Source organism: Silene latifolia, chromosome 7, assembly GCF_048544455.1.
Source record: "Silene latifolia isolate original U9 population chromosome 7, ASM4854445v1, whole genome shotgun sequence".
Taxonomy (NCBI): domain Eukaryota; kingdom Viridiplantae; phylum Streptophyta; class Magnoliopsida; order Caryophyllales; family Caryophyllaceae; genus Silene; species Silene latifolia.
In genome coordinates this window covers 46,508,798-46,520,938 of record NC_133532.1, presented here as the reverse complement: position 1 = coordinate 46,520,938, position 12,141 = coordinate 46,508,798, and the positions used below count along the sequence as shown (strand labels likewise).

The window sequence follows — 12,141 nt, the reverse complement described above, 5'->3', positions numbered from 1 at the left end:
TCTTCATTTCAATTAACACAACAAACGACACACTAGACAACCGACAGAAACTGAGTTGGCTCTACTCGATCGAGTCCATAAGCTACTCGATCGAGTAGCCCGAGATCAGAATACCCCTCCAAATGACACACCTGCAGCTACTCGATCGAGTGAGGGGCACTCGATCGAGTTGCCACAAGTCAAAAAGTGTGCAGAACTCCAAACACAAGATATAAAATCACATAAATACGAGTCGGGATGCTAACCCGACCCACAAATCTTGTCAAATGAGTCCAGAAGTACGCAAGTACGGCCTTATGGCCACCGATACAAACCAAGTTCGAAAAAGTGTCAACCAAACAAAGTAATATCCATCATAAACTACAAACATAAAAGAAGGAAATGGAGTATCATCACTCCTGCTGCTGCTCATCCATCACTGCATCCTCATCACCACCTCCACCCGAAGTGCCTGCTCCCGACGCGCCAAGACCCGCATCACCTCCAGCTCCAGCACTGCTCCCGTGTGCCAAGGGGTCAAACAGCCATAGGGGTACGACTGAGGCTCTCTCCAGGTAGACATATCCACACCATAAGAGTGGAAGACCCCATTGTTGTACCCGACTCCTCTCCACCATACCAGCTGAGGTCCCGTGGTCCCATGCCCTTGAACTCTTAACTGTATTATACTCCATATTAATCAATTAATTTATTAAAGTCAAGTAGAGTTCTACCCTTACGTACAAACCAAGTTATTTTCTACAATATTAGTGCAATTACATTTGATCATGATTAGATCTTTTATTTCCATTAAACTTTATGAATAATTCCTATACATTTCTACTTAGTTGTATTGTTACTCAGCACAGGTAACAATGGGCGTAGTGACTACAATCAAGCATGTTTACATAATTGATTGTTATGTTTTATAATAAAGTGTAACTATATATAAGAACATCTTTATGGGTAGGACAAACCAAAAAATGCGATGAAAGTTAAACTAAAGATTTGACCCATGTGATACAAATCCTTTCTTGATAATAATATTAGATCAGAGTACTAAAATCATAGACTACATGCACATAATTTCCTATAGTCATGCAAGGTGATTATAACTTCTATATATACAAATCATAGTAAAAGTCAATTTTAGGTGTATATACTCATAGATTTCGCGGAAAAACTAATGAACGTTAAGGTGACTATAAATCTTTAACTTCTTAAGAGAATATTTATTAATCATGTTACATAAACTTTTTTTTTATTATTCTTTTCAATTGAGGAGATAAAAAATGACTATGTTTCTCCTAAAATTAAGAATATTATTATGAGATATGATCCTTTCTATTTCCTAAAGAAATGGAGAGCCCACTCCCTAAAAATTAACATTTTGTACAAGCTCACTTTAAAAATATAACGCTATTTATTACCGTGTATCGCACGGGCACAAAATCTAGTGAAAAACAAATTTACAGAGCACCGCGTAATTCACTTGAATGAAAAAAATTGATAAATCTAACGTATAACAATGTGGATTACTTATGAACATTCCGACATATTTTATGAGTCTTTTGATGTAGTGCATAAACTTACTAGTAATCTCGAATTATACTCCCAAAACAAATTAATACATACATCAAGTAATTAGCAAATACGTACTCAAAATGTAATCTTCATGACTAGGTACTGATATAAATCACATATATATAAATCGATTTATTGTTGTAAAAAAAAAAGTAATAATATGGGGTATTTTAGAATCATTCGGTGGATGGACTTTCGTTACTATTATTCACTTTTTCTTTTTTCGGTTGCTCGACTAATATATACTTTGTACATCTCAATAAATAGTTATGGAGTATAACGGAAACCGGAAACATATCTTGATTAACGGAATAAAATAATAAGATCAGATATGAATCTCCTGATTATCATATCTAATTGATTATAATTGATTGTACGAGATAATAATTAGAAATAATAAAGTACGTTGCATCCGATTTAGAAATAATAATAAGGATGGTTAGAGACTCGTGCTGATAACGTGTTGTGAAATAAAGACAAGATAATATAATCTATAATATTCTAAGTTATCAACATCCATATAATATTATACTATAATATTTTATAACAAGAAAGAATTTATTCAACAAAAGTCTTTCTTGTAACTAGATTCAATCTCTTTGTGTAGGTGTAAACATATTAGATAAGCTAAGGTTGAGGTGTTCGATCAATCAGAGATGATGATTTTAAAGGATGATTCATGTCGGCCAATCTAAAATAATTTGAGATTAAAGCTCTGTTGTTGTTACTGCATATAAGCCATAAGAACCTTATTTCTACAACATAGCAAAAACACTAATTGAACATGAGACCTAGTGTGAACAATAACATCTCTAGATCCCAGTGATATTTTTACACTTACTTTATTTCTCCCTCACAGAACAAAGAAAGTGTAAACATATCACCGGAACAGAAGGAGTACAAGATAGTGCGACGTCTTGATTCTATTAATTTGCTACTTGCACGGTTTACATATTTGAAAAACAACTTTGGGAGAATATGTCAAACAAATGGAGAATCTTTTGAATTTTAATTTTGAAGATAAATACCCTAATTGATAGGTGATATCCACAAAGTCGTCTTATAATTTAACTAATTTAAAATGATCAATTTGTCCTAAATAAAATTCCTTCCCTCCTAATAATTGCATCATCCTTAATTTTCAATTCCATAATAATTGATCAACAAATCTCAGATCTCTTAAACGACTTGAAGAAGTCATATTTATACCTTACTTGTTTTAATAATCATATATACAGAGTAAATAATTCCATACAAATTTAAATTATAAAGTCGTGATTCTGTGAGGGTGGAGGAGGTAGTGCAGGGTGATGTTGATAGAATATTTCAAAGTACGTACTAGTTCGTACTTATTTTATTTTGTGACGGGCAAGTAAAACAAGGGTAAACTTTTAAACGAAATGGAGAGAGTATACATTATTTTCCATCTGTCTTAGTGGATAGTTCGTACTTGTTTTATTTTGTGATGGGTAAGTAAAACAAGTGTAAACTATTAAACGAAATGGAGGGAGTATACATTATTTTTATATGGGTTTGTATTTCACATTATGTTCATATTAACATGCTCATTTTTTTTATGTTTTGAAAGCTATGTTATTGTTGGTTTTCTAGTTTCTAAATAGTAAATTGTAAATACCCAGGTCATGTTCATATGATAATTGAGATAACAAGTAATGTCAACGTACAACGTTATTGAGTTCGCACAAAAAAAAAAGTACAACGTTGAGTGATCGTCGATTCGTTTTGAAGTGCTCAAATTCTCATTTGTGACGTGTCATAAGCTTATGACGTCTCACAATCAGTTAAAATAATGTTAAAACTAGTATAGGCCCCGTGCAATGCATGCACGGTGTTTATAGAATTTTACTTTTTGGTATACTATATTTATAGAGTGTAAATTGACAATTCATTATTTTTTAACGTTTCTCATCATTGTATTTTGATATGAGAGGAAAAAAAATAATTTAAGTGAAACTCATAACATGAAATGTGTATTTTAACAAAGAAATTTTTTTACACAGATTTAATGATATTGTTTTATAACTTTTTTTAACAACATATTTTTTAGCTACAACTTATCTTATCGAGAACGAAATTTTTATCATAAAAAAACCTAGAAGGAAAACTTAAATAGGGAACTATATTGAAATAGGAAAGAGAATAAGAGATTATATCAAAATAGGGGAAATGATTTTGGCGGAAAAACTTTGAATTTTTCCTATTCATTTAGTATATAGGGGATGGGGACGTGGCTGTAAGATGTCACAATTCACTTTTCGGCACCAGCAAAAATAGTTGTTTGAAGTGTTAGTAGTTAGATTATGTACAACGGCGATTGCGTATGAAAATGAATACAAAGTATTTCTCATAGTCGTAACTGTATTGGTTATGACTTATAAAATATGAATAACTTTCTTGTAAGACGTTCTCATAGTACTATCGCATTTCTCAATTGTTAAAAAGGCTGAACTCCTTAGGTCGGAGAAATTGTGAGATATGAATAAAAATTACAGAGAAAAAAAAGACCAATTGATTTGAAATATATGATGATGTTACAAACTACATTTTATCATAGTATAGCCATTACAATGTCGCCCAACAGCAATCAGTCTTACAATCAAGGAAATACAAACTATTATTCAAACAAACAAAGAAATAAAACTAGGCTTAAAACATAAGCAGGATATGAAAGCTGTGTTTCAAGCAATCTAAGAAAGTACTCCCTCGTTTTGATTCATTTCCATACGTTTGTTCAAATTATATGAATAATTTTAAATAAACGTATGGAAATGACTTGAAAGAAGGGAGTATATGAAACAAGTTTAATTTAGAGTTCATCTCGGGTAATGTCGTTTTTGATTGGATAAGAGGCTTCCATGGCAATTCCACATAACCCTTCTTTAGCAGGAACACCACGTTGCATTCTTATGTAACCCTTCTCTCCCCATCCCTGTCCCCATGAGTTCCTCACTATCCAGTACTTGGTTCCATCTACTGTTGCTCCGTATCCTACCACCGCGACACCATGGTCCAACTCTGTGCCACATGATCCGGTGAACACTCCCTGTATTTCATCATTATAAGCTACATTAGTATGGTGGTCTTGGTTTAATCTATTATGAAGACTGTCACATTTTTTAACACGATGATTGAACGCTAAAACGCGAAATTCTGTTACAGAAAACAGCTTCGAATCAAATGTTATATTGTGTGAAATGTGAATACCTCAGAGTAGAACTGAAAATCTTGGCCCCCTGCATCAATAGCTACGGATACAGGTTGGTTAGCAACAGCTTTAAGCAAAGCATCCTCGTCGTTCTCAGGAACAAGCTCATGCCCATCAATGGTAACCTTTAGAGCGTTCGTCTATACAACAAAAGTTACAAGCTTAGTTAGATTATTATTGGACATGTAACTACAAGAAAAATATTGAGTAGTCGGGCTAATTTTAATGCGTAGATTATACGACCTACCTTAACCTTGCACCTTCCATCTCGGGCAGTGTAAGGGTAGATATCCTCGGTGGTAATACCGTGTTTCCTCTTGATGAAGTCGAAAGCTGAAGTCATGAGGCCTCCATTGCAACCCTGGTTTTGTGTGGTGTCACAATCTACAAGCTGTTGCTCGGATAAGGAAATTAGTTTCCCGGTTTTAATTTGGTTGATGCCCTCCACTGCTACCACTGTCGAGAATGCCCAACAACTCCCTGTGTAGCATATAAGCGTCACGAATATCAGCACAATTTCTATAGAAATCAACCCTTTTAAGGTAAAAAGAAAATTTGTTTTGGTTGAAATAATATGGACTAAGTTGTCTATCATGGTATCAGAGCCAATGTCAGGTTCAAATCTTGGCAGCCTCCAATAACTCGCACATGGTATGGAGGAGCATGTGCACTAATCACTCTTCAAGCCTAATGGGCATTCGAGTGAGGGGGCGTAATAGGAATAAATATAAGGACACATTAGCTATATATTGTGTCTGACTCGTATCGACAATTTGTTATTTCATGATGTAAAACAAAGGTAGGTACTTACCACATTGGCCTTGGTCCTTAATGGGGACAACAGCACCCTTCAACCTCCAATCAACTGAGGCTGGGACTTGATCAACCTTTGCATACAAGAAACTCTCGGTGGAAGGCCTGTGGCCTTCAAGCATGCGGTGATGGCTGATCTTGGATCCGGCATAGAGAGACCGAAACTCGTGGGTAGTAAGGTCAGCAAACTTGTTCAACTTGAGTTTGTAAGGCTTGTCCATTTGGTTAACCGTATGGACATAATTTACGTTCTCCCTGAACACATTGAACCTTCTTTGTTTGTCGTCGAGGTCTCTTGATACGGTGTGGTGGCTACGCCACCTCTCGTACAAGCCCCATAGACTCTCCTCGGATTCAAGATCCGAGGGTTCGTAATCAAAGGCCTCGGAGAGGCCTATGACCATTGCCATAGCTAGAGAAACAAGCAATATGCATTTGTTAAAACTCATGGTGTATGTTTTTATGAAATGTGGATTGTGTGGATATACTAAAGGAAATGAGGTCTATTTATAGATGAGTGTTAAGTAGTTATCCATTGGTTTTAGCACAAAGATCAAGGAAAAAGGAAATCATCAATTACTAAATGACAAGTGGAACAAATTGAGTACTTCCTCCATTCAACTCCACTTTACCTATTTCACTTTTGTACACTATTCACAATTATGTATTCAATTTCGATTTTCTCTCGATACGTAAGTGGAAATATATTCATGTGGGATCTTATTTGATTCGTCTTTACGAGTACATTAAAAATATCTAACTTTTATAATTTTTGCAAATACGTAGCTAACGATATTTAGCGCATAAAACATGCGTTGGCAAACGTGAAAAAAGAAAGTGGTAGAGTGGAGTTGAATGGAGGAAGTATGAATGAATAATGATTGTTCATTAAATTTTTCTAAAAATAGAAATGACAACAATTGACTAGATATCCCAACATGAAAAAAGACAACAAATAACCGGGACATGGGTACTATATAAATTCTCATAAGAGACATGTTCATTATGTTAGTGATAGTGATAAGATGTTTACAAGAAGACTAATAATATACTCCCTCCATTCAACTCCACTTTGCATGTTTCTTTTTTGCACACTATTCACAAGCGGACATTCAACTTCAATTTTCTCTCGATATATAAGTTAAAATATATTCATGTGGGATCTTATTTGATTCGTCTTTAAGAGTACATTAAAAATATCTAATTTTTATATTTTTTACAAATACGTAGCTAAAAATATTTACCGTGTAAAAGTCGCGTTGACAAACGTGATAAAGCAAACATGTAAAGTGGAGTTGAATGGAGGGAGTAGGTAGGTATTTAGCAATGTACTTTCTCCACACCAATAATTTATTTATCTTTGACGGTTTAAATTCCCTCACAAATAATAACTTAAAAAACGGTTTAAATTCCCTCACAGATAATAACTTAAAAATGGATAAATAAATAAATAACAGAGATAAAGGAAATAATAGTTTATGTTTTTGTTCTTTTATCCATCTATCATTGCATTGTAGATTTGCAGGGTTTTTAGTTTTTAGTTAATAAAAAGTTGGCCACATATTGTATTTATTTTACCTTTTTCTTTCCCAATGTTTTTATTTTTTTCCATTTGACTTTTCGACATTAATCTCAAAATTTGTTTTCATAAACATACCAAAAGAAATATGAAAATTATAATTTAATATTATGACATTTACACAAGTTATGAAAAGATATTTCGCAAATTAAATAAATATTTAACAGAAAATTGTAAAATATAAATGTAGAAAAAATGATAAAATTGTTTTGTATAGCACAAAAACTCCGGAGAGACGGTCTTTCAATAGCGTTATTGAGAGACCTCTCACATGATGGGGTGAGGGATCCACTGAATTTCTTTTTTCCTTACTATGTCTTCCACTAAATTAGTGAGAAACGGTCTTTCATGAGACCTACTGTTTTTATAGATCGTAAAAAGTAAAGTAGAAAGAACATAAAACAGACAATAAAATATAACAATGTGAATGTGTTTAAGTACAAGTAGAAGCAACTTTGGGGACACGTTCGTGTTCGTTGCTTCTTAACATGAAATTATACAAAATTCAAGGAGTTCATTTTAATCTAAACTATTGTTGAGTGCAAAAGTTATTGTGGAGTTTTTTTTAAAATGAAATCATATAGAACTGTGTCACCAGATGCATGATATTAATAATTAGGGTTGTTCATTGGTCCGGGACTGGACCGGGACCGGACCAAACTCTTTGAATCGAATACCAAATAAGGGTTAAGAGGTGGACCGAGGATCAGACCATATTAATATTGGCCCGGTCCGGTCTGGACCACAAAAACACGTGGACTGAACCGGACCGGACCAAATGGACCAAAGTAGACCAAATATTATTGTCATTGACATGTTTTACCATATAAAACTAGAACTCGAGAAGTTCGTAATGATCAAAATAAACAACATTATTTTCTTACGAGATTTAACTACATAATTACACATCTTATAATACGTGTAAACAAAGTAGAAAATAAAATCAATAATATTACAAATTTAAAAATTCTTTTATTAAATAACTTCGGTCCATGGTCCGGTCCGCGGTCGCAAATAGATGGACCGTAGACCGGACCAAACAAAATTTGGTCCGGTCTGGTCCGGACCAAATAGTCCGGTCCGATCTGGTCTTTGGTCCGGACCACTGAGTGAACAGCCCTATTAATAATATTTTGTAATGACTAACAAAATTTACAAAATGAACATGTAGTATATATACTAACTGTTAGTTAGTCAAATATTATGTAAATATTTCTAGCCTAGAATATAGCTAAATATAGTTGTGCATATCTTGTAAATATAGTCATATATCTTTGTACCATATTATATATATGAATGAGAATGCCAAACCCTAATCAAGGGATTCCATCATCTGACATGGTATTAGTAACTGAATAGGTTTCGATCTATTCCGATCCCGACCTGTGTTTCATTGCTATTTTTCGAAATAGCCCTCCTTCCCGGCCTCACGCCACCCACAGCCTCACGCACAAATGGCACCGGAAGTTACCTCTTCCAAATCCGAATCCTCCACCAAACCCGGCCTGCATCCCGTCTTCACCATCACCAATATCCAACACAAGGTTCGTGTTCTTGATGGCACGAAAGTCACATATGCGTCGTGGGTTCGCCTATTCAAATTCCATGCCCGTGGGTATAAGGTCTTGTCTCACATCGATGGCACGCCTGCCCCGCCAGAAACGGATGCCTCTTACGAGTCATGGCATGAAGTCGACGCTCATGTTCTTCAATGGATTTACGGTACACTCAGCGACGAGCTTCTTCCCCGTGTTCTTGAGGACGAATCCACAGCACGCCAGGCTTGGGTTCGTGTCGAAAATATCTTCAATAACAATAAAGGGGCTCGTGCCGCGGCCCTCGAATCCGAGTTTAACTCACTTCGATTGGCCAACATGCCTTCGCTCGAGGCGTATTGTCAGCGCCTCCGCGAATTAGCCGGTATGCTTAAAGATGTCGATGCTCCTGTCACTGACCGCCGTCTCGTCATTCAGCTGGTACGTGGCTTGCCTCGTGAATACGATACGGTAGCATCTTACATCAACCAGACTACTCCCAATTTCGAGACAGCACGGAGCATGCTCGAACTCGAACTTCATCGTCAATCTAGTAGCGATGAGTCCACTCCTGCCCCTGCCGCTCCTGTTGCGGCTGTTGCCGAATCATGGGTTGATACACCACCGCAAGCCACTGCTCCGGGTCCCCCTCGTCAACAACAACATTCGGGTAATTCTAATAACAATAATAATCGTTCATATCGTCGCAACAATAACAATAATAATTATAATAATAATAATAATCGCAATAATAATAATCGGTCCAACAATAATAATTCAAATTCCCCGCAACCGCCTGTTCAAACAATGAACCCGTGGACCCAACCCAACCCCTGGTCCTGGACACCACCACCATGCCCATACCCGACTTACCCTGGGTGGGTTCAGCCATGGTTCCCTCGCGGTCAACCTCGGTCCCTGTACCGTCCTCCTCACCAACGCAATCAGGGGCAAGCTTTTGTGACCGATGTCGAACCCCCACTGTAATACTACGGATTTTTATAGGCTGGTACTCGACCGAGTATGGCCTACTCGGTCGAGTAAAGTGTGTTGGGTATTTTGTTTGGCTTTGCCCAGGAATACTCGGCCGAGTATGGGTAATACTCGACCGAGTAGAGGATACTCGGCCGAGTATACCCTATACTCGACCGAGTAACCGGCCCGACGGGTATTATTTCCGCGGTTTTGGTTAAAATGATTAGAGGTTATATATAATCGTTCGTCAGTTTCTAAAATCATTTCTCCCCAAAAACATAAATTACGTTCATTCTCCTCTAATCATCTTCATCAATTCCAAGTCGAAGGTCGCCGATTGTGGGTTCTAGCATCTCATTTCGTGTCAATCGCCGTAGTAAGTGTCTTATCCTTGTTCATCTATTGTCATTCGTATAAGTTAACAAACCCTAATTTGGTCAATTTGGGGGTTTAGGGTTTTGGTCATCATATGTTGTTGATTGTTGATTATTGTTGTTGTAGGTGATGATGTGTTACTAGTTGTGCATTTGTATGATTGATTGCAGCGTAGCAGATTGCGAAAAGGTAGGGTTTCCCTACTCAGTACTGTTAATTGATTAAGATTGTGTTTGTTTCATAATTGTTGTTATCTGCTGATCATCGGAGGATGGGTGTTGTGGTGATGTGGTTGTGTTGTGACGGTTGTGGTGTTGTGACAGCTGTGATGCTGTGGTATATATGATTGTGGTGGAGTCACTTCCGGGAGTGGCTTCACACCCTCGTTCGCCCTCCGTGGAACCCGTCACGGGAGGGGATGTGCACATTAAGGGATAGGGATTGTTAGTCGCTCGTTGATGAGTGGATTAGGTGGGGATGGGTGCGGTCACCCCCGGCGGCGAGGATTACATTGCGATGGGTAATTTGGCGGGGCTATACACTTCGGTGTGTAGTCGGTTCTGTGTGAGAACGAGAGACCGGGATGGAGGATGATCACCCGGTTACATTGTTTGTTTGTCTTACATTGATTGAATGGTACTGACCCCGTTGTTGTTGTTTTGTAAAACCTGCGGTGATCCATTCGGGGATGGTGAGCAGACTTGACAGATATTGCTTTTGGTGAGCTTGGGCGGTCATGGGGAAGTCGTCATCACCAGTTGTAGTATCACAGTTACGAGTCTTAGCTATGATTTTGTAGTTGTCCGCAGTTGGATTCACTTTATTGGTTTTGGTTTGGATTTGGATTGTTGTAAACATTAATACTTTATAGTAATTCTAATAAATGTGTTTAGGACGGACGCTTTTGATATGTACTAACCTAGGGCAACCGAGATGGTAACAGCCTTTCATGCTGGGGTAGTCCTGGTAAGGTACCTTGGTATGAGGGGGTGTTACAAAGTGGTATCAGAGCCGACGATTCCGGCACCTAAAACTAATGAACTCAATGAACTTAGGGAGTCTAAATAAAATGAACCCGGGGAGAGTTGTTTGGAGCTACCGCAAAGACTTGGGAGATTTCCCGGAGTCGCACTAAGGCCCTTACGATCTCAAGCCGGTCACATGGGGGGAAACTGTTGTATGTTTGAGTTATGTGTGTTTGATATCTATAGTTTGAATCTTGTGCATGGTTGGATTAAATGATGAAAGAAGTGGAATGTGATAGTTGTTGAAAGATGTATCGAGGATTGTTGATGTTAAACTTTGAGCATGAATATGTTGGCATGTTAAGTGTTGGAGCATGGTAAAATATGAAGGGTGAATTGTGAATTCGTATCTGATTGATATTGAGCCTGAAGAATGTGATCATGTTACCTGTTTAATACAATGTTGAGCATGAAGTATGGTAGTGGTACATGTGCATATGAACATGATGGTGTCAATGCTTGATTGTTGGTAGAAGCATGTGATTAAGGTCATGCGTCTATATATGTGAATGTCGTGTTTAATTTTAATGTGAGTATGATAAAAGTTCAACTACGTACTGGTTTTTAGAGGTTTTGAATTGTTATTGTTGCCTTATGTATGTTCAAGTTGTTTTGGCTTAGGAAACTTGATTTGTAGAAAGAACGATTACGGAAGGGTTGTCTTAAAACTGTCATAAATCGAGTTCTAGAAATTATATTGCTGTAATTCCAAGTTGAGGTGATAGCTTGTCTTCTTACGATTCTGACGATAGGTCACACGCCCAAAACGACCAAGTAACGAGTGAGATATGACTGTTTTACGAAAACTGGACGATGCTGAGAACTGTGTTGGTACTCGACCGAGTAAAGTAATACTCGACCGAGTAAGGGCTACTCGGCCGAGTATTCCCAATACTCGACCGAGTAATCCTCTGTGATAATTACGTTCGCTTCTGGAGTCGAAAACTAGGCCGAGTAATATAGTTACTCGACTGAGTACCCTGTACTCGGCCTAGTATGCCACGTACTCGACCGAGTACCTCAGTGGGCGGCCGTTTTGAGACGGTGGCT

At 37.3% G+C, this 12,141-nt stretch overlaps 1 protein-coding gene across 1 annotated transcript; it reads right to left on the bottom strand.

Moving 5' to 3' along the window:
- Positions 1-4,070: 4,070 nt before the first annotated feature.
- LOC141591056 (vignain-like) lies at positions 4,071-6,076 on the bottom strand. The gene is made up of 4 exons (XM_074411514.1): positions 5,601-6,076; positions 5,037-5,269; positions 4,789-4,929; positions 4,071-4,627 (listed from the first exon to the last, which is right to left on the bottom strand). The coding sequence occupies exons 1-4, from the start codon at positions 6,049-6,051 to the stop codon at positions 4,391-4,393; spliced, it is 1,062 nt and encodes a 353-aa protein (XP_074267615.1). The 5' UTR covers positions 6,052-6,076; the 3' UTR covers positions 4,071-4,390.
- Positions 6,077-12,141: the final 6,065 nt, after the last annotated feature.